At 36.9% G+C, this 24,389-nt stretch overlaps 1 protein-coding gene across 8 annotated transcripts in view; it reads right to left on the bottom strand.

Annotated features, from left to right (window-relative positions):
* STRBP (spermatid perinuclear RNA binding protein) overlaps nucleotides 1–24,389 on the bottom strand; it is a 68,373-nt gene that overhangs the window by 17,196 nt on the left and 26,788 nt on the right. For 3 of the 8 annotated variants that reach the window (XM_085300452.1, XM_085300449.1, XM_085300450.1), the window contains exons 2-7: nucleotides 17,550–17,722; nucleotides 14,567–14,784; nucleotides 9,360–9,525; nucleotides 6,388–6,532; nucleotides 883–977; nucleotides 374–469 (exon numbers count right to left, since the gene is read on the bottom strand). In XM_085300452.1, coding sequence (XP_085156578.1) covers nucleotides 374–469; nucleotides 883–977; nucleotides 6,388–6,532; nucleotides 9,360–9,525; nucleotides 14,567–14,784; nucleotides 17,550–17,552 — 723 coding nt within the window. In that variant the 5' untranslated portion in view covers nucleotides 17,553–17,722. Of the gene's footprint in view, nucleotides 1–373; nucleotides 470–882; nucleotides 978–6,387; nucleotides 6,533–9,359; nucleotides 9,526–14,566; nucleotides 14,785–17,549; nucleotides 17,723–19,200; nucleotides 19,280–19,897; nucleotides 19,960–24,389 lie in introns of all 8 variants that reach the window. The other 5 variants (XM_085300447.1, XM_085300448.1, XM_085300453.1 and 2 more) reach the window with 4 other exon arrangements.

Here is a 24,389-nt window from a genome sequence, read left to right on the forward strand (position 1 = left end):
AATATTCACATCAGCTTACTTTAGTTTTAATCCACTACAGGTCTAAGAGATAGAGATCCCAGAGGACAGTTCAGGGCACTTACACTTGTTCCCTGGGATTCCACTACAAATCCAAGAGGATTTGCAAGCCCCACAACGTTATGTCTGTTTTCATGCTACTTGTACATCTCACAGACTGACTGAATGAACATTCATAGTATTTCCTTCTTACAAGCAGTTTTCTAATCAGGTAAATTAGTGGAGAGTAGAAGGAAAGGGAGACTTACAGGGCAGATTCTTACAGTGCACTGTTAGCCCTAGTCCAGGCACTGCTGCAATCCTCAGATGATCTGAGATGTATGACAAAGCTGCCTCCAACTCTTTCTGTACTTACCCATCCTTTGAGTGGTGCCCATGTGGGGACTCTGTTGCACAAATCCCGTAGAATACGAAGGACAATTACACATGATTTTAGTCCATTTGCCCTGGCCTAAAACAAACAAAATGGTTCCAATACACCTGCAAATACCTAGCCTTCATTTGCTTTTCTTTTTAAATGCACAGAGTCCATGGATAGATTCTTTTTTATGATTATTACTTAATACTTAATCAGCTTCATGCAAAATAAAGGCAGTTATATAAAGTAAAATACTTCATTTTATAGAAGGACATACAGAAAAGGAAGCAAAATGTCAAGATTGCTTTTGTAGCCTCATGAAAACTCTAGACCAGTTGGCTATCTACCTATGAAGTTTTTCCTTGTACAGTATAGCACTGAGTTCAGAATTCTAGACCCTTGCTCTATTAGGGACTAATCAGAAATTAAAGAGGCATTAAAATTAAGTGTCTCATATTAAACCTCATAAGGCTACAATAACAACAAGGTAAGAACAAATAGCCAACCTGAAACCATTTGGCGTGCCGCAGAGACGCCAAGGCCTCCAGGCATTTCTGCCTGTCCAATAAGTCCGGAGGATCTTTCATCGCAACATTATCTACTGGTAAAAATGGGATAAAAAGAGACAGATACAATTTGACCAAGGGGTTTCTGTCACAATACATAAAGAGCGGCAGCATCTCAATGAGATAATAAGACTCCCAGAATTTAAGTGCACTGTGTTATTTAATTTAAACAAGCCATTAAAGGTAGTAAATGTGCACATGTGCAACAGAAGCAAAGGCATTCAATCCTTGTAAAATAATAGTAATAATAAAAAAAGATGGCCACTGCTACAGACAATCTGGGATCTTATTAAAAATGCAGAACACATTTCAGGGCAGAAAATAGCTATATAGCACTTATTTGTGTTGTTTTTTTTCTCTTCTTTTCCTTCTTTGTGACTTTTATTCCAAGTGCATAAAAATGCCATAGAATTTCAAACCTTTTCAAAAAGGGAAAGATATTACTGAGAGAGAGGGAAAAAAAAATATATAGAGAAAGTACTCAGAGTATATTTGAAATAATTTTTCTTCAACAGTATTAACCAATGTATCCACATTAAAGAAAAATATAAAAAATGCCAATAAGCAGTTTGATTAATTTTTCATATAACCAGAACATACGAAAGAAGAAAATAAGTTTGAGAACTTCCAAAGTATTAAGATATTTGTGGTATAGTCCCCTCTTGTAAAAATCTGCTCTTCTCAACAAAAATTGATGAAAAAAATTCAAAGAAGGATTTGAGAGACAAGACACTGAAGTCTTCTGTTGAGGTTTACACTTTTTTTCTTTTTTTTTTCTTTTTCTTTTTTTATCCAGCATGCAATAAACTGCTTTTAACAATAACTATTCTATATTGAGGGACGTTATATAGCAGTCCTCTCTTCTCTGATTCTTTATATTTTTTTGAGAATCATAACAAGTGATTAGTGTCCAGATTCTCTGAAAACTATACAAATGACAGATTTTGCATATCTCCAGGATCAGATTTAAAAGACTTTAGATTTTAGCTGACAAACAGATTGAAGAACTAAATGAATCTGTGGTTCATCTAAAAGCTTGAGGAAGTTACTCTCCTAAGGATACACAATTACTTCTTATTTCAAAATAAAGAATTTGGAAAATAGTGTTTTCATTATTCATAACAGACATTTCTCCAGAGATCTATGCAGGTCTGACTGAAATATAGTAGTCAGTCCGAATTGAAGATTATGCTAGATAAGCAAAATCCAGTATTCAGCAAAACATAAAAATATGCAGGACAAGTAGGGAGAAAAAAGTATGATCATTGTGTACAAATATACAATTTGTTAGTAACATTTCAAAATACATTTTCATAATTATTCTGGATAGTATTGGTTGCAAATATAATTACATCTTCAGCGTTAAATTTACTTCACCCCCTATGCCATTCAATAGGAAGGTTATTTTGGTAAAAGCACATTATATTATGGTGGATAAAAGAGCCCAGAACAAAAAACAGTGTAAAATTGAACAGAAAGAGGCATCTTGCCTGACAGTTCATAGCTGCAGCTTGCTTCTGCTGGTTCTGCTGTCAGCAGAGTATTTAAGTGCTATAAGCGTATTTTCTGACCCCGATGAACTTCACAGCAGATATTTGCATTGTTTTTTTTTTATTGCCCTTGTAACAGCATTACAATACTGAGATTAATCACACCTCGTCCCTATTCTCCAAATAAAAGCTGCAAAGTTTTAAGGATTTCTATGAGCATGAAAGGTCACTTTGGAACAGAAGATTGCTTCTAAATTTTCTTTGCAGTTTCATTATTTTCAGGAGTAATATTTTGTGGAACACAATTACTAGATGTACATCTATTTAAGTAGTTCTACAATAAAACTTTTTATTATGACAATATAAACATCTGCTTAAAGCTCATGTATTATATAAAACAGCTACTGTCAATGAATGATCAGAATCTTATTTTAAAACGTTAGAAATGGCAAAGGTGACTGATTGCAAAATCATTCTTTTTTTGCAATGAAGCTGAATCATCAAATCTGTAAGGACTTTTGCTTACTATTGCATAAGAATTTGCTAAAGTATGTTGCAGTTATTGAGGAATAATCCAATTTTGCCTTTAAATTACAAAAAGAATATGCATCAGCTGTTATACACGTGAATGAGAAGGCTTTTCTGCTCTCATTAATTTTTTGTTTTCAATAGGCTAAAATCCTACTTTTGCAGTAGGATTATAGCTGTTTCCAAAGGTCTAAATTACAAGTCTCTTGGAGAATTCTGTCAATTGCAAACTCAGTACAAGTGTCTTGAGCACCTTTTGTAGATGCTGCAGTCAGCCAACTTTTGGGTGCAAGATTCTATTAAACAGAAAGATGATGAGAACAGGCAGTGAAGAGGGTGAGCAGCTTGCAGCAGACTCCCTTTCGACATCTTCAGTAGAATGGCATGTTTCTTCATGCTCTGCCAGTCAGGAAAGTGAGACCCAATCAAAAATTTCAAATACAATTGCAAAGCTTTTTTTTTTCTTGTGATTTTAGAAAGGGCAATGATACATTTCTTACACATTTTTATTTAATAAAAAGTTAATAATAAAGTCCTGACAGTAGTTTAGACTCTGCAACATAGAATTAATCCTTCAGTAATTCTCTCCCCACTTGTATTTATTTTCTTCATATAGTGGCTGCCAACTTCATTCATATACAGCCAGCCTTATGAGGAGAGTGKCTTCTCTGTAGAGACATGGCCAATCTGTGGCTTGTCAGAAACCGACTGTCTCTGTCCAGCAAGGGCAAATTGTTTATGCAGTAGTTGCTCAGTTACAGAGTGAGGTTAATTTCAGCACCACTTTTATAACTGAACTTGCTTATTATTACATATGCTTGTTGTTACTATATGGTCAGTAACAACAACCGATTTGCAAGCTGCAACATTCTAGTCTGCAAAGTCCAATTTATACTTGATGCTATGAGTAAGAATCAGTTTCCTAAAAAGTTAAAATTTTAAGATGATACAGAATGCAGATATTTTAGATGTTTGAACTCTCAACTCAACAGGAAAAAGCAGAGCTTTTTGGATAGCCATTTGTGAGAAACACTGAAATGCGCACGCACACACACGAGTCCACTATTTATTTTTGCTAACAAGCAGCAAAAACAAATAGGACAAACACCACATTTTAAACATGAACACTTTTCCAAAAAGGTGGGGACTGAAGAGAAATCCAGGAATGTTTTTCAATACATTCTGACATCAGGGCATGAAGGTACACACAGCATTCCTACAGAACAAATGGGAGCACTGATAACGAAGTCCGTTGCACCTAACCTTGCTGATTTGGTTAGAGGGCAGATTAGTGCCTAACCGAACGGCTGGAAACCTTGGTCAGTTTCGGGCAGCCCGTACGGCCGCGAGCTGGCTGGCACCCGCGGCGCCGCGGCCCCGCGGCCTATCTTACAAGTAAGATGAAAAGCGAGCTCTAAAACACCTTGAGTTTCTTGATTCAAAAGGATGTATAGAATAAACTGATAACAGTTTTAAACGCACAGAAAATACACTTAGGTTTTGTTGGTGTTTTTCAGGAGTATCAAAAGAATATGGCAGTACTTTCTCTAGAGATCAAGGTATTTTTGCTGGACACTTTCTCTGACTATTTTCCTTTGATAATAGATATAAAASTTTTTTGGTCTGAATCTTAAAGTGACTTAAATGGTTGCAAAAATTATGAAAAGCAGTATTTTTTTCCCCTTAAATGAGGATTTAATTATTTAGTGGCATATATATAACATTTCACACATCTTTGAAAAGGAATATGGTAGATTTCTTTGTTCACTTATGATGAATCAGACATTTAAACTCTATACAAAAGAATACGAGCTTTAAAACAAGCTCCATTACCCTATCAACTGTCCTCATCAGCTTTACAGAAGAGATGGCCTAGCAGCTGTCCAAAAGCACTAGCAAAAAAATTTTAAAAAAATGAGTACAAAATTTTGAGAAGTATTTTACCATACTGAACACATTTTAAATATGGAAAAGCATAAAAATCAAATCCTCATTCAATTTGTACTGTGAATTCATGGAGTCCCAAAGTTTTACTGCCACAATGGCTTTTTTTATTTTTTTTTTGGGGGGGGGGGGCGTTAGAAGAAAATACTTGGACAGAAGCCTTTATGCAAAATTGTATCCCCTTACAGGAATCTTACAGACACTTTCTCCTTAAAATTTCTTCTGTATTTGGTACTCTCACAAACACATATCAGCTGCGATAAAAACAGGCCTGATCTCAGCATCTTATGGAAAGCTGAAGAGCAACTGAAATAATGTGCAATTTATTTTTAATGCTGTTGCAAAAGAGCATGATTACTAATTTGAGAATAGGCACATACTGTGATTAGGGAATCTTTGCCATTCATCTGTTTTGTAAGATTTTTCTGCTTCCAACTGCTGCCAAAGTGCTACATTTCATTTGAAAACAGATACTTTCTGCCCTTGCCTCAAAACGAAATGAAGAGAAACTGACCAACATTTCTCATTGTATCGGTGGTTCACGTGGGAGAGGGGAGTAAGCAAAGGACTTGTGGCAAGTCTAGAAATGGGAAAAGAGCAACAGGGAGTTCCCTAGCCCACACGGGCCCAGCTGCCTCAGTTGTCATGACAGAGAGTGGCCAGTTGGTCAAAGGTCTGACATCATCCAGTGGCAAAGTTTCCAGGGATAGGTTTGGGAAGCGGAAGCAGAAATTACTGACAGGATTTTGAAAATAAAACAAAATATGGCTACATTTGCTCTTCTCTATTTCTCCTTGTTTCCAGCCTCAGTGATAYTAAGAATCAGCATTTCCTTAAGAGAGGTTTGTCACTATATTGGATGTCACCATAGTTAGGGAGAAGGAATAGAAAGAAACTAAGTTATAATTTTCTAAATCTATTTTGTACTAAGAATATGAAGTAAAATATTTAATTCAGAAGCAAAAGTGCTGTGTTATAGTACTGTAACTTCAACTGTATCCTGGTTAGGAGATTCTTAAAGCTAAAAACATACATGTATRTATCAATAATTAATAAAAACTGAGGGCCAGAAGGACATACTTGCGAGCTTTGCAGGAGAGTTATTTTGTGTAAAAAGAGAAAYAATTTTATGAGTTTGTCAAGATACTATGAAGCAATCCCACTTGACTGACTTAATTTGAAAACAAGACTGTGCAGCGCTAGGGTGCTTGAAGATCAACTAATAAGCCTGAAAAAGTTGAACTAAGAGCTATTTGTATGTCAGAGTTAACACTGTAACAATAACACTTGCAAATGAAAATTAAGCATATTTACATGAAGATTAATTTGTCTGTTTAAGGCACAAACAATATAATGTATTGTGGCAACAGTCAATCTATTGAGCACATGATACACAATTAAAAACCTAATTCCTAACTAACCCTGTGCTGCACAGTCAGAGCATTTAGATAGAACAGTCTTAAGAAGTTAAAACTCTGTGTACCTCCTTCCTTCTTCTCTGCTTCATCTCGAATGAGAGGAGATGTAAGTATCACCTTCAATGTTAGCTTGGGCTCCTTTGTGTTATGAATTATAATAGCTGCCTCATTTACATGTTCCTCCACAAGATACTTCTCTTCTGTAAGTTTCTGTAAGTCACCAAGAAAGATTTCAAGGATCTCCCAGTCAAYTGAGAAACTGCAGAATCTTTTTAAATGTAAACGCCTCGAACTAATGAGAAGCCTATAAGACACTGCAGTAACAAATATGGTGCTGCCTCCTTCTTTAAAAACAAACAGAAAAATGCAACACATTGTTATTAAATTTTGCTTTTTTTCTTTCTTCTTTTTTTAAGCAATACTAAGTAGTCTCATTAGAAAGGCACCTTTTCACTTTTTTTTTCTTTTTAATAAGACAGAAGTTTACTTTCATTGTTGCTTGGTGTGAAAATCTGCTAGCCACTTTTGTTCTGAGGAACATACGTCTCTGGCAGTGCTGCCTCTAGCTGTGAAAGTCCTCATATGCAGTGTAACAAGCACACCTGTAACTGGCAGTGCAAATGGATGGCAAAGTCAGCCCAGGGCCATGCTCTGGTATMGGAGCTGCACTGGCTCACCTAGTATATTTACCTGCCGTGAGGCAAGTACCAACCAAATGGACCCTGGCCGTTCCTTACAGTCTAAGCTGCTCTCCAGATTCTCCAGCAACAGGGATTTCACAACTTCTCCAAACAGCCTAGTCTAACTTCCAGCCAGAGATACAATTTATACAACCTGTTTTGCAACAAGTTTGCCCCTTGCCACAAGTCCAATTACTTCTCATACTACCCTTGGTAGCCACACGAAATACTGATTCACTATCACTTTATAAATAACCATTAACGTTTTTTTGAAAACTTACACTTTTATTCAATCTTGACTTTTTCCAAAGATAATTTCAGTCCTTCCTCAATGGTTTCCTAGACATTCATTCTCAGTATTCTCTTTCGGCTTTTCTCCAAACTGTCTCTCTCCACACAGCACTTCAAAGTGGATGCAAAGGTCCACTGTCACCCACTTTACTTATTACTACTAGCTCCAGGAGAGACCCTTGAGAATGGCTGGAAAAGCTGATCTTCTTGACCGTGCACCAGTTGAGTGTTTTTTAAATTGATCTATTCTCAAGTAACTTTGTTGGTTTTGCAGATAACAGCACAAACTTCTTAATATATTTTTCCAACAACTTTCACAATATCAGAGTTATCTCAACTGACCTATATCTGCAAGGTCTTTAAGGAACCCTTAGGAAGCTCTCTCAGCTTCCAGAAGTTCACAGAGATAACAGATGCTTCAGAGTCCTAAAGGTAGCTTCTCAAATTTCTGGGTATGTTTTAGCAATACTGTGAATTTAGAATGTATCTAACATGTTTCAACTACTTCTTTCCCTGTTTCATCTGTGCTCCTCCAACTTCTTTTGCTGTTGGGATGAAATCATTTAAGCATCTGCTCACAACTAGCTTTCAAAGAAGAATAAAGCACAAATGGTTAATAATGTATTTGTACATCATTTGCCGTCCTTCACCATTAATGGGCCTACACTTTCTTGTCTCTCCTGCATCTGATATGTCTACAGAACCTCTCCTTATTGCCTTTTATGCCCACGATAGTTGTAGCTTGTTTCATGAGTTAGCTTTGTCTTATCTGAACAATTCCTATTTGATGTTCTATTTATTTAATGAGATCCTGCCTAAGTCACACTGGTTTTACTATGCTTAGACTTACTAGTACTTGCTTTGGAGAAGTCAAAGTAATGATTTTCTTTGAGAAACCTTGAGCTTTTCTAATTGTCTTTCCCTCAGAATGCTTTTCCATAGGATCCCACCTACTGTCCACTAGATTCGCAGTCTTACAGTCTTTTAATTATGTCCATTATACTGTTCTCACTCATTTCTCTGAAGCATACATTATCTTTTCTTACTGATTCCAACCCTTCTCATCTCATCTCATATCTCACTACAAACAAGTAAGTTTTATTCTTAACTACTTGATAAATCACCATCATTTTCAGCTATGAACAGGGCCTCATCTGCAGGCACATTATCTCACTAAAACCAAGGCCCTTTATGCAGGCAAATGAACAATGAGAACAAACAGCTGTCAAGAATGGCAAAATATATACTGTCTATATGGAAATAAACACAAGGCAGCAAAGCATTTCTGGAGTGAAGCAGATCAAATTATATCACTTAGTTTGGACAGAGATACTTGCAGTAGAATATTTTTGAGCACAGTTTCTAGGCAATAGTGTGTCACAGTCCGGAAGCTGGACTGCTTATATAGGATCAGAACTCTGTCAAAAAGGTGTTATCCTTAACTGCTTTAAGGATACCATATTCGTTGTAGGTAGCTACCTAATGGGTGCTAACATTAGAACCAAATACTCACAAATAAAAAGAATCATAAGCTCATGATTATCATGAGCTAAAATGAGTGATCACCTAAACTAACTGATTTTACTTCAGAAGCACAGAGACATTTTTCCTGGAAAAGCCTAAGCAAAGCAAAACTGCTGCTATGTAGAACTTCAGGTTCTGAAGTAAAGACCAAACCAAACCAAACCAAAAGAAATACAGACTGAAAAATGTGTTCATGCTTGAGCAGGCATGATTTCTGAGACTGTAACTTAGACCACGTTAGAAGTGAGACCAAAAAACAAAAGTTGGCTTGGTTAGTTACCAAATAGAAAGTTTAGCTGTCAGCACTGGAAAACTGATATCAGAAATAGGGATTGGGCAACATCAGGAATAAGATGTTAAATTTTGTGAATAGCTACTTCAGCTGTAATAAAAAAAACTGCACACACTCTAGATGTTCTAGACTAAAAGTATATTATCTATACCACTTCTATTTTTTCCTGAAATAAATTAATTTCAGTCTTTACACAAATACCTTGAAGTGCTATCAGCCACTATTACAGGACTACCCTAAAGTAACTCACCTGAATTTGAACTGGGAGATTGTCTTTGACTATATATAACAAGGTCTTTGTGGGCTTTTCTTTGCACATAAGAACCAGTTCCAAATCCATATCATCTTTTATCAGCAGGCCCTTTGCAACCAAGCCAATTCTCATAACACCACACAAAGTCCGGCCACCTTGATCCCTGGAAATGAAACAATTCCAAATAATTAAAATGGTATTTTCGTGCATCAGAAATATTTGTATTAACTTATCACAGTGAGGAGCCATAAACTGATCAACTGATTATATTGCTAAAGGACTATATTGCTAATTAGAAATAAAAAGCATGGACTCCTTTTATGCAAGTAGTTCCTATAAAAAAGAAACCCACAAAATTAATTGAAGCACTGATTTGCAATTCACATCAACGCAAAAGTAGCATAGCTCAAGTCATAGAGCTCAAAAGAACCCCCAAATTCCAAACCCACTAGCTGCAGATCTACCAACAGCATGAAAATTAATCTAGAGAGGCTCCCATAGAGGATTCCTGTTTTCAGAAGTTATTTGTCTTTTACTGACACTCAATCTCTTAACACAGCTGCACACCCTTTTCAGTGCTTCTGTTAATTGACCCATATTTTCAAATCTGTGATCATATAATTTTAAAGACAAATTTTGATGTTTTAGAACATACTACAAACTTGACATTTCAGGAAAGCTTCTAATTTCAAATAGTCTTCCTGGTGCAATTCCTTCAACAAGTCTCACCACTGAAATCTACATAAAGTTTCGAGAACTGGGTTCTACTCTTTAGAGAAAGTACAAGAGAATATTTAAAAGCTACAGTAATTTTCAAAATAACATAAAAACACTTTAGTTTTAAGCATTGAGAGAAAAACTGCAACAAAGATCAACTTAGTAGGCTAAGACTGCATAAAAACAGCAAAGAGTGCAAAAAACATTTATCTGTTGAGAGTTCAAAAGTAGTTATTATTACACAACACATCTCACACTGTGGCACCAACTACTAGCACATCACCATTATAAAACCCTAGAAAAAGCGTAACCAGTAAAGTAGTAAACCACCTCAGTCAAAAAAGCAGCAGTCCTGTTGGCTCATCCTTACCATGCAGAGGAAGGGGAAGTACATAAAAACTATCAATCACATTGTGATCCAAGATCATAAAACAGATCCTGAGTTTTGCTCAAATATATCTTCATTTTTTAATGTTAATATATTATTTTAAATGGAAAGGCAGGAACAAGCTATGCTCACAGAACAGACAGAAGAAAAGAAGGCAGGACCCAGAGAACCAACAACCACCCCAAACTAGTAGCTATCCTAGAATAGCTAGAAGCAAAACAAACAAAATCTAACAAAACAAAAAAATTCCCCAACTTCCACCCTGGAACCACACTACTTTGCCAGTATCTGGATGCAGACATGGGGGGTGGGGGTGAAGCAGAACTCCTTTAGAAATAATGTCTAATTAGCATAAATATAATTTACGTGGTAGAGTAATATACAACTTAAGCTCCTTTCAGCTTGTAAAGTGATCAGTAAAATTATCCATCCCCAAGCACATAAATATATAAGCTATAAGTATAAAAAAGGTGCATGTATACATATACCTCCCTAAATACCTGAAAAATCAAGATTTTTGTAAGCATCTGATAAGCTTTGTCAAATCTTGTTTTCAAAGCTTAAGCTGACCAACCAGCAACGTGCAGTGGTAGGAGCAGTAACTGCCTTTCTTTCACAATATGGAGAGATTCACATATAAAATATTTTGTACTKGGTCTTGAAGATTCAAATTGCAAAGTAAAGCCTTAACAATGAACAAATGAATTGTCTATTTTGGAAAATTGTCAAATGACCTTGAAAGTTTTARCTATAAAAATTTAAGATTTTACTACTGTCAGCAGTCCATTCTTTCTCACCCATCCTCTTGGTTGGAAGTTACCACGGCTATCAGAGTGGTTGCAGAGAAGGCTGAATATATATTCCGGTTTCATAAGCTATCTCAATTCCCAACAAAGCAGATCAGCCTAAACTGCCAAGGCAGTCCACGCTAAGATGCCCAGCTGTGAACTGGAGACAGGCAATGCAAAGAAATACCATGTTTTACTATCCTACTACAACAGTGACAGACAAGCATATCTTTGCCAAAGCCAAATATATCTATCAGAAGATCTAAATTTCTTTCCCCGTTAATCTGTATCCAAGATTTGCCCAGCCTTGGATACAGTAATGTCTCATGGTTCCTTTAATCTTGGCTAAAGGATGGATCCAGGACTTTTAGAATTTCTGAGATGAGACTACTGGCAGAAGAGGCCTGTTATAGCAGCAGGTTCTGGATTTAAGGGAAACATTAGGTAGCTCTGTCAGCATGGCTTCCACACACCACAACAATACTGCCTGCATTAGCACTATCAACAGGTCTAATTAATAGGTGTGTTTAAAGGAACACAGTGTAAAGGAAAAACTGTATCAGACACATGTTGTTAGCAATACTTACTAGAGTCAAGATCTGACAACCACCACACACACACACGAAGGATGTTGGTGGGAACAGACAAAGATCTATGCCCCAKTGAGCTCAGAGACTAACACTGCACATCCCGTATCAGGTTCTGGGCCAGTTTCTGTAACATCCAGAACAGTTAGAGACTGCAGTTGGGGGTCCCATCACAGCTCTGACAGGCAGCACCTGACATGTAAGTTATTCTTCAGCCTGCTGGATTTCTGAAAAGGCATTTGCAGACAAATTGTATTAGGAGAAGAAACATGGATTTTTACAGAAACTGTACTCTAAATTTGTATTAGATGACAAGCATGAAATATCCTGCACATACAACTGTGAAAATGAGGCTGACTCAATAGTATGTAATGCAGGACCACTTTTGTTTGTTTGTTTGTTTTAAAAAAGAGAAGTCATTCTGGACATATTTTATCCACATCAGAAAACAAGTTAAAATGCTGCCAACAGCTATAGGAAATCACCAATAAAAGATATAGCACGTTGCACATCAGGAGTTGCATGTCAAGAAAGAATGTTCCTCTGCAGAACACTGCAGTTAATTACCTTCCTCTAGAAGATGACAATGCTTAATGGTCCATCTGTAGAGAAGCAGTCTATCGATCCAGTATAATTATTCTCCAAAGGCAATACAATCACGCTGTCTTAAACCAACTTATATATTAATTTATGTAAAACTATTCATGAACTTAAATGTTTTGCTATTTCTATTTGAGTAYATTTCACACCAAAGAAGTGACACATCACAGCTTGGCCTAACACGGAAAMGCCACAATGATCAGAAGTGTCCGCTAAATTTTTATCAGTCAAAAAAGGGAACATAGGAAACCACATGCAAACTGAGGCCCATTTATACATTTAATTTTTCAGGGCTATCACATGATGGCTTTGACACTGCTGAACATTTTGTATCTGGATATACTGAATAGATGGTGCTCCATTTAAACCTTATGCAGAATAAGTAGATTGCTTCCCACCAATCCTAAGCTCTTAACCTAGCACTAGAGATAAATCAAAGACAAGCTTAAATATTAAAAAAAGGAACCCCTGGAAAAATACTACTGAGACTTGAGGAATTTTCTGTAGAATTCATAACTCTGTTGGGAGATTTGACCAAGTCATAGATGCTCTCTGCTCCTCCTGCTCATACAGATTTTTCCCTCAGTTAATACATGTTTGTTTCTAAACTTGTACATCTGGATAGTGAAGCAGAGCAGTGCTTCATATCTTAATTCCTGAATGCTACTCCCACAATTATTTTGAGACATGGAAATTACCAAGAATACATTATTATGATAAAGCAGGAAGCAATATTTCATTTTTGAATTTTCAGACATACCTCATTATGCATTTAGGACTAACTAATAAATACACTGGTTATCACTCACTCTTTCATATCAAGGTAGTGAACTGTATTTTCAGTTTAAAACCAGATACAATCTTCCTGATTCAGGACCAGATCTTTCTCCTTTACTCACACTGAATTGTATCTTACTACAGAATGGATGTTGCTCTATTTCCATCTATTACTGCTACAGTTGGCTATACAAGTAAATAAATAAAAATTAAAAGCAGCTGAAGAATTTTATCCTTCCTCCAACCCTAAAATGCAAACAACTTATTAACCAGTAATAATTTAGTAAATAATATATATTTACTAGAAAAACAAAAATTTAAAAAGGACTGAGAATAAACCTTTCACTACCATAAAGGTATCAGAAAACATAGCAATTATACATGAATAAAGAGTACCTTTTCTTCATCAGTTTTAAGAACAGAATTCACTGGGCAAAGCCCATATAGCAGCAGACTTTCCTAACATTTCACATGCCATAGGAAATTGAGTTCTCTGATTACATTTCTAGTGCAGGTTGTTATGCATGCAATCAGATTAAGTCCAAAGAAGTTCAATGGAGAAGTACTGTCTAATAAGACCAAAGAAATGGAAGTCTGCTGTTTCAAGTCATGACAAAAATGCTGTTGGTCTGCTAGTGCTTCACCCTCCTTTCATCTGCAAACTAGACAGAATACTTATCTAAGTTGGAGAGCATGTGAAATTGATTATCCAGAAGGCACTGAGTCTGCAGTACTCAAGTTAAAGTTTTATACCAAGAAATCTTAAAAAAAGAAAAAAAGGCTAGTTGTTTCAGCTTCCTAAACTACTGGAGTTACGCTAGAACAACAGAATTTGTCATCCTATCAGGCAGCAGACTGGGACAYACAGCAACAACTGTTTTACACAGTACAGAACCGTATAATATATGATAATGGATCTGTAGACAAGTTAATTTGTTGGATAAACAATACAAGTTTATAAAATCTGTTTTTATTTCTTAAACTGAAAGAGCCCCTAAGCTACACAGCGGTAGACTTGAATGCAAGTGTTACTGAGAGATATATTTTCTTGAAGTTACTAAAAGGYTTGTCTGTAAAGTGCAACTTCATAACAACTCATTAAAATAAAATAATGAAATAGAGAGTAGCTTTTGCCCGTGCTGGGTTTATTACTAATCCCCTCATCTTATGGGCTATTACTATTACATGCACTTTATGTGCTCTCTTCTCAAGAGGTCCAGACAGATCCACTTCTTCCTAAGAACACTCATATGCAAGAGAATCAAAGAACATTACAACTCTTATTTAGAAGGAAAAGAACCCATTCAGGGCAATATGGAAACACACTCTGAGGCTCAAGTGACTCACTTGGCATTGCTCTCTGTAGCTTCCTCCTTCACCTCCACATCARCCTCACTTTTTGTAGATCTGTTCTTTTCATCCATCCAGTCAGAGACATGCTTAAGAGCACATTCTACTGTTGATACCATGTTCTGGACAGCTTCAAGTTCCTCTGGAGATGGATAAATGGTTGAATGTTTCACCATAACATGGCGGTCATCGTTAGCAAAAGATCGGATAGATCTCTGTTATGAAGTGGGAAACAGTGGGAAAGGGGGGAAAAAAGAACAAAATTATTGGATTATCAATAGAAGAACACTGTTTTAATGGAAATCCTTCCTGATAGATGTAGAAAAATGCTTTAGGATGACCACTGCCTATCATCATGCAGGAGTGATTTCTTAACCTTGTATTAACAACAACAACAAAAAAACCCCAACAACAAAAACACCCCCAAAACAACAACAACAACAACAAAAACAAACTAAAACAAAGAAAATCCCCCTCCCAAACTGCAGCACAAACAGCATTAAGCCTAGTAGGAGTTGAGTAGGATTTATAGCACCTAATGTTAGATACCATCTGATTCTTCTGGAATTCCTTCATAGGCTGGTAAGAGGAACAGGCACRACAGTTCACGCTGATGTCYACTTTAGGATAAGATGAATTGTGCTTAATAGGTGCATGCCTACATGTGTCTGCAGAAGTCTAGACAACTAGAGCAGTTTAGCTSTTACAGACATCTGAAAACTAAGCAAGTTGAATTCCATTCTTTATCTGATGAATCCATTGTAAGCAGGGGCAGTGACATTGTACACACTAGTCACAAATCAGAAAAACTTTTGGTCTATGAATATCTTTACTCTCATGTACAGTTACATTGAACACAAAATAGAGTCAATTATCAGATATAAGTATCCTAGCGTGAAAACAGACTGGGTAAAGCAAGTGGAAAGGAGGGCAGACAAGGAGAATGGGGAGGAGATTCCAATTTTGAAAAAGGTAATGACACCTTCCAAATACAATTTTGTCTATTCTGGAAATGCTGAGAGCAGATGTCTCTCCTCAATTTATGCTAGAGACAATGGCCACTCATTGTAGAACAAGTCAACTAAATAGCTGTTTCCTTATGGTCTTGGTGCTGCCTCAGATGAAGTCACAGGCAATGCTGTTTCCAAGAGAGTACTAGCAAACTGTACAGACTTACAAAAGCATGAATGAAGATGAACAGGTAAAGAAAGACTGAAATAATTTTGTGGAAAATGAATGAATAGGAAGGGATTAGTAAAGACAGTTTGCAGTGAGACTCGAGGACCTGAGTGATATTGCTGAACAAGGTAAACCTAACTGGTTGGGTGACTTGTGCAGCAAGCTTGTGATTTGTTACCCTGTCCAGATGAGACCTATCTGATCTCAAGAGTGACTTGGACCAGCTGCTCTCTCAGTACAGACCTCTGTCAGGAGGAGCTCTAAATATCTAAATAATCTCTAGACACATTTGGATAACTGCTGACAGTACCAGAATTCAGAATCATCAACCAAAACCCTGTTCCACCTTAATATTAATAGCCTAAGTAGCTTTCATTTTTTCCCCCTGCCTCATAGGCTTGTAACAGTACACACACTTAGGGACAAGAAAGACCTCTGGGTTGATTTCTTGCTATGGAACTGGTCATGATTTCTTGGTCACTGCCTTCATTAGGTCCCTTCTATCAAATGTAAATGTCACATTAATTTCTTCCCTAATTTTTGTGCTTCTACCTATGTGGACAATTCAGATAGTACAGGAAACTCAGTCAAGGGTCTAATGTATCCCCCAGTGCTTTCATAGACTGCAAAACGCTTCCAGGGGGTCCCTCCCATGTGCCAGACACAACTTGGATACACAGAGAAGAATAAACGAAGAAAGCTGAAGATCAGCAATGAAAACTRATGAGCTGGATTTATTAATTCACACCCGTCCATCTCTATCTTGTGAAATTAGGAAAAAAATCCAATCAAATAGTAACAAATTAGTAACTCATAAATTGGAAGATACTTTTCTTTTCTAGTAGGCAGGGACTGGTAGGATCAATTCTTTATGAGAATTTAGGCTGTGTGTGTGTGGGGGGGGGGGTAAAAAAAAAAAAAAAAAAAAAGAACACAGCAGCCAGGACAATTTTTACTTAAAATATTGAGAACTTTGCTGTGTCAAACGTTTTTCTTCCTTTGTACTCTGTATCCACGGCAAATATTGGCTCAAGTCTTTTATTTTTTAAACAAACCCTGGCTATCTATCATTAGCAATCAGTTACACAAATATTAGAGGACTGTATTTAAAATTTATTATATTTATTCTCATCTCTTTTCACTCCATAACAACACTTAGAGGACTTAAATATATATAAATAAACTACTCTCCACAGCTATTTTTCAGGAATTGGGTGGGTTTATTCCCCTTCTGTGAACACATCTTCAGAATCTTACCATCATAATTCTTCCCACAAATTCAACATCTAAGACATTCCCAATTTGCAGCTGATACTAGGCAGATGAGAAATGATTCCCCACTTGGTCATCAAATATACATGGTGCATATTGTCTACACTTTAAAAACGTGCACAGAACCACATTCAATAAGTTTTTCACACACACACATGCAAATATGAATAATCAAAATTTGTTTTTGTGAGAAAAGTGTGGAAGAGGAATATCAGCATTTGGTTATGTTATCTGCAGTTCAAGGTCACTTGCTACAGTGTGCTAATGTGAATTTTATTAGAAAACCTTACAAGCATCCCCTCCATTCTTATTTAATAATTCATGTAATGCAGACTCAGAAGACAACTCTCTGGTTTAAAAAGGCTGACAATATATCAAACCTCATTTGCTTTCCTCAAAGCATGCAGCACCATCTCTAATTCAGTGCAAGGTCAGAAAATCCCTTTACCATTGTTTTACTGTACCCCATGCAAGGCTGAGAACAGAGAATATTTTTAATGCCACCCTATAAAAACAGACAGATACCTACCATGGTTTGTTAGTGTTTCAGCTCTCCCCCTCCCTTTCTCCTTTTCTCTCCTCCTTGGTGTCTTTGATAGGCACTGTTTTGCCTGACAGAACCTCTTCATAAGCCTCTCAATCCCTTGACAGCTCAAGAGTTCATACAGCCAAAGATGCTCTGGGAGTCACTTTCTAATTCACCTGCAAAAAAAGAGAAAAACAACTTGAAAACAGAAGAAACAGCATGTTAGTTCCAATAACTGCTCAATGTAGCACATTTAGCCAAACCACTGATTAAAGCTAACACGCTTCAAGATTGAGAGGAACTCACTGCACGGTTTATTCACGAACAAAATGCAGATACCGCTACAGAAAGGAACTGTCTTGTAGCATGCCCACATGTATGTAACCACTTTCTCATGCCACTTATCTCAGTGTGATTTGTCAGCCAATTGACAATATAAACCTCTGACACCAAGATGACTAGAAATCCAAAGCATTAAATATGCTCCATATTTAGCTGGGGAAGAAGTCTTTATTTTTAACTGACAGCTCATTCGGAATCAAATACACTATATTTAAGTATCAAAAAGTAATTATCAGCTGGAATACCCAGTGCATACCTGGATCCTGAATGTCAGATATTATACAATAAGAAACAAGACTTCAGGTGGCAACAGCTGTAAGCTGATATTTTTTAAAAAAAGCAAGTAGATTATAACAAATCCAACAACAACAAAAACCAGAAGGCAAAAGACCTGTGAGAACATTTGGCTGAAATAATTCATACTACCTTTTCTGTCTCTGTATCCTTTTCACAGAGCACAACAGTTAAAAGATCATGCAAGAGCAGCCCCTCTTGCACTAAACTAGGAAATGGAACACAGCACAGAGAACTGCAAATAAACGCTTTGTGAGACTACAAAAGTGCAGAATGATAGAGCAAGTAACCTGAGAGTGAGAGGAAACTATAAGCTCACTGCATAGCACAACACCCAAGTCCTTGCAGAAAACTCCTGGTTTCTTTCATTGCACGTATTGTTGCATAACTTTATCAGTGACATTCTGCAGCAGTTGGAGACCCAGTCAGTAAATTTCTGCAGACTGACACACAAACTCAAGTGTTTTGCTTTTCTTCTATATATCAGTCTTTCTTCTCCAACAATACATTGCGTATTGTCTATCAAAGAATACTGACATTGTTAGGGATTAAAAGCATGTTCGGCAACAGCACAGAGATAGGAGAGAGGATTTGAAAGCTGAGTAGATGCTTCAACCTCAGGGGTGTGACAGAATAATTAAAATGCTGCATCCCATAGAGATTTGAGCATGCTAAGAGAAAGACAACCACGAATTCTTCTTCACTATTTCCCCACATAAGAAGAAATAAAGCAAGTTTATACAGGACTGATAACTATTAGATACTAGCTGCCAAAGCTATTTCTTTGTATCTCACATGACGGAATTTAGGATATAGGAGAGAGTAAAATGAAGAGAAGCAAGGCAAGAACAATCTGCAGAGGTCTGTCTGCTCCAACTAAAGGTTGGCAGGCAAGAAACCCCAAAAGACTTAAACGTGGTCATACTAAAAATGCCTATGAAAAGCAAGCTGGTAAAATAGCCTTGAAGGAATTCATTTCTTACAACAAAGACTATATACCCTACCCAGGTATACTCACACTCTACCGAATAGTTTCCCAGAAGCAATCAAGGAAGGCGATATTCTTTAACAGGATCAGATCCCTTCCTTCAGAGTTTCTGAAAGCCAARCAGAGACAGCTGGATGGAAAATTAAGCAAAAATTTATGCTTTGGCACTATTATCCTATGTTCTAGTCATAAGCTCCTCTAAACTTAACAGTGTTTCACCATCCCTGAAAATGACCAGAGTCTTTACGGGGTCTTTTTGGTYTGTTTTTCTGTAATAATAATACGATTTTGAGTAAGTGTATAACGAACTAGAGAGACTATACATGCTTTCAGACCATCTATTTCAAACCAGCTACCTCTTCAAATTAAATCTCTCCACATACTTGTTCTTCCCTGCAACTCCTGCATTTCACATTTTCAGTTTGCTATCATCTCTCATAATTATAACTTGGCAATTCCACCCCAGGGACAGAGCAGGCACTGGAATGTGTTGCTGACTTCAGCAGATGGCCAATACAATGTCTCCAGACTGCAAGCAACACTCCAGTCTGAATTCCCTCTGAAGACTATTGCAAGCTATTGCTTATCAGCTTGTAAAGTGTATTGAAGGCAGGTGGACAAAGATGGCTGGCTGAGCAAATTCTGGTGCTTCAGTGAATTGCTGAGCAGACTGTTGTCTATAAGGCAAATCTGCAATCTACCTCGCGTAGTCTGAAAACAGACATACCTCAGGGTACAACTGTGGATGAACTGAGTCTTTTTCAGTACTCTTTGAAAATCTGAAACAGACTGAAAACAGAATGTTTTACAGCTATGATTGGTGTTAATCTTTTACCGCACAAAAGCAAGAACACCACTATCTTTATCAATACTCTACCTTAAATGGATAGTAACTACATTGCTTTAAGAGAGGCTTCAAGCTTCAGTGACAAGCAAAAGGAGTTGAACAAAAGATAGTCATCAGACCAATTCTGCTTGCCCTTTTCTCATCGTTGAATGGCTGAGATCTGGGCATATGCAGTTGGATTATAAAGGGACTTTCATTTCCATTAACACCTTTTTTACAATAATACGGAAAGAAAATAAAATCCTGGAAGTTGAGTTGAAGCTGGTATGATTCCTTTTGAGTCATTACCATCCTAAGAATATTTCACAAAAATGTATATAGGAATAAAGCCTAATATAGTTCAGATTTTGAGAGAAAATTTTCAATTAAAAAAATGACAGGCCAGAAAGAGTTTCTTACAAAAAATGTAAATATAATATAGAGAACAAAGCATACTTGACAGCATGCAGAACTAAATCAAGGAAAACTAAAAATCAGATCTGCTACAACCATCTGGACTAAGGCAGTAGAAGACAGTTCAGCACCAGACACAAAATGCATTATGCAAAATGAGTAGCAATTCTGTAAATCCAGCAGCCTCTCTTTGCTACTAAGTTATAGCAGGAAACTTGCCTCTATGTCCTCATTGAATAACAACTGATGCCCAAACTAAGAAACGCAATAGTAAAATGCATAGTTGACTTATGCAAGGCCTGCCACCCACACTTCTATCAAAATTTCTAAGAAAAGCTCCTAGCACTAACAGGACCATTGGTGATCCTGAGAAAGTCACTTCGCCTCTGTATCATGTGGCCCTAAACTGTAAATMCTTGCTGTCTCCAAATCAGGTCACAGAGGAGCTGAGAAGATTCTAGAAAGTGATTTTAAGTCACTGGGAATTTGACACATTAGATATGTTACTAAAACACCCTGACATTCTAACAGTGTTTCCATTAAACATCCCATTCTTCACAGAGGAAGTTTATGTTTTGGCACAAGACAAACAAGGCAAAAAAAATTTCAGATGAGGCTTTTGTAGTAGGGTTTATTCCTGCATCTGTCAGTTGTATTCCCAGGAGACAGATATTTAAATAGCCAGAAGTAATGAATATGCTTAGCCAGCTTTGTGTCCTTGTGAACAGAATAACAAAAAGCAGGAGGAACAAGTACTTGTACTCTGTATGGACTGCAATTTAACATCCARGTAAGGGAGCTATACATTTCTAGAAAGAAGACATGAACTGCTTGATACCCCTGGGACCATTCAGGAGCTCGAAGCAGTACCTTGCACAGAAACACTGCTAGTACAAGAGGGAAGAGGAGCAGAGTCACAGTACACTAGACTCTAGTCCTCTAAATCCTCATTTTAATGAACTGCTGTTTAGGCACCTGGTGAGGCCAACTATATAAGACCATGAAAATTTTTTTGAATGCTACATCAGGAAGGCACACGCTAGTAGTATTTAGCTGAAACATTAGAAACAGCTTCAACCCGTCTGATCTGCTCACGAGAACTACAGTTTATAGCATATACCACCCTAAGATTACCCAAAGCTGATGTTAACAGATCAGGAGGGACAACTAAGGTTGCTAATAGCAATAKTGAATATCTAACAGAGTGAAGTGTATAAGACATAGTAACAGAGAAGAACTGCAAATTATAGAGAATAGGTRAGAAAAGGTGGGATTTATATCTTCTTTGTTTTTTTAGAAAAGTCAGAATAAGAGGCTTCCAACTTTAAATTGCAAGCTTATTTTAACTTCTGCTTTGCATTCAGAAGACAGGTAATTTTTTGTTGCACCATACAAAGTACTGCTGAAAATATGTTGTGTTTTTCTGCAATATAATTTTATTGCTGGCCTTCTGCCAAGCATGTTTCTGGCAGCATCTACCACAGTTGGAAACTGTGTATCTGGGTCAGAAAAGACAAGTCTCTTTTCAGAACAGCTCAATACATTTGGCAGAGACGCTGATATTATAATTGAACTCTTTCAGCAACTCTTTTTATGATGTACCCAGACACCAAACAAAACAAGATCTGCAATGTTGATTAGTGTCAAAATAACTGACAGAGAAATAGCAAAATACTTTTAACACAAGGGAAAACTATCAACAAATGGAGCGGAACAGTTTAAGAAATACAATTCACACGGATTCAGTGAGGAATATGGAATAGAAAAATCTACAAAGTAGGACTGACATTTTACTTGTGCAGATGTTTACTATTTTAAATCCAAACTCCCTGTTGTATGCTGTATGAACTCTGCTTTCCCCATTCCTCACCACCATGCAGAGGAAAATCCTTGCCACTCAGAATCACATAAGCATTCTGTAAAGGAATGCAATTGCAACACTGGGATACATATTTAACAAAACTCAGACTACTTCCAACAATATGCTTAGCATTCCATTTCACCTGGAGAAGGTATAGTCATACGAGTTTTACTATTTTTCAAGTAATGAAATTCCTGGCAACATTGCATCAGAGTTAGCCTTTAGAAGCCTGTAATTTTTCAGTTAAATGAATAATCACAGAGCAACACTAGAGTTAAGGTACTTCCTCTGTCAAAKTCTTACATTTTATATAATAAATACTTGAGCCCAGTATTACCCCTGCTCTCTCAGTTCCCATGACAGTTCCCCAGAAAAGAAGCTAAATCTCATTTTCCTCAACTCATATAAAACAAGACCTTATGCCAACCTGGGAAAAAGTCTCAAGGTAAAAACTTCTTAAAGTTACAAGTTTAACATATACAGTACATATATAAATCATCTTTTCTTATGAAAGACTGCATGCTCCAACAGCTAAATATTACACTGCTTATCAGAGTCTCACACAGCCCTGATTATACCTAGGAACTATGTGTTTCAATGTTCTTTCAAAGTGTCAGAAACTACATTTTAAAGAATTCAAYGAGGAAATTCCGCACAGTGAAGACTATCTTTTTCTCAAAACTTGCAGGTAGGTTTCCCAGTTCAGCTCACCTACAAAATATCCTACAGAAAACAATATTCTTGCTTACATTTCCTGGATATCAGTCAAATGTCTCACTATGAAAGCATCCTCTTTTCCACTGGCATGATGCAGAAGTATTACAAATCTGAGAAGAATTAGAATAAGAATTTTTCTACAGCCAACATTCAGAGCTTAACAAAATTGATACAACTTTTATAAGTTTCCAGCATCCTGCAGAAGGATGAAATACAGTCTCAACTTAAAGGTGAGCTGTGCAGCTACGTAAATAATACAGAAGTATGCAGCTAAGCCACTTTTGTTTTAGTATTGGGGGGGAGCAGAAAAAGAAAGGAAAAAGAAAAAGGAATCCGAGGTAGAAGCCAAAACAACAACAGAAAATTCTTCCTGTGCTCAGAAATTTCTTAAGAATAGCCTCTGTCAGGTAGCTGCAACACTCAGCTCTCACAAATGCCAAGGATGAGGCAGGCACATGCTTAATAAACAGATCTGGAATCAGGGCACTCGTGGTCACCAAAATAGAGGAATCAAAGTTGTTTTCTGCTGTCTAGAGCTGTGATTATGCCACAGTATAAAGAAAGCTGCAGCCCACCTGTCGATGTTCAGGCCAGGCTGTGAGGAATCTACTGAAAGGGCTCCTAAAGAGAATTTAGCTGGAACAAGGAAGTCACAGAGAGAAAGTAAACTTGGGGAACCTTAGTTGCAATGATGCAGCACAGCATATGCAATAGAAAAGGGGTGACCACATATGGATTCCTCCAGGTGGCACAGCAAGGAATAGAAAATGGAAAAAAAAATCCAAATCATACTGGTAAAGGTACCAAAGAAGTTAAAGAATTAAAACCAAACAAGCAATTAAATCTAGATTAATTGATTAAGGTAAAAGGAAACAGTGATGTGCAGAGTATATTTTTATCTCATGGAAAGAGGCTAAGGAAAGAGGGTAAAAAAAGATAGTCTAAGGGGAGACCATAACTACCTACTAGGAAGGTTAAAAAAGAGAACTTGGTCTTCAAACAAATAGGCAAACACAGACACACGATGTGAACGTATATAATCATTTGAAGAAAGACCAAAGCTATGTTCTGAAGAGTCACATCATCAAATCACAGAAGGAAACAAACCTTAGAAGGAATAACTGTTGATATCAAATTATAATGTACAACAAAGAATAATAGTTTCTGAAGGGATATAGATCCTCCTCCTTTAGAATTTAAGCTTTTCTTCAATACTGAGCACAGGGAGACACCTACCAAACTCAAAAAGTAGTAATTAGAGTAGAACATCAGATAACTCTCAAGTTCTTTTATATATATATATATATATATATATATATATATATATAATCTCATAATTTACATAGCCTCACATTTTCTGGCACCTGCGCAATACCAAGCACATCAACCACAGTTAGCACT

Source organism: Rhea americana, unplaced genomic scaffold (genome assembly GCF_003343005.1).
Source record: "Rhea americana isolate MKP2758 unplaced genomic scaffold, rheAme1 scaffold_164, whole genome shotgun sequence".
NCBI lineage: Eukaryota > Metazoa > Chordata > Aves > Rheiformes > Rheidae > Rhea > Rhea americana.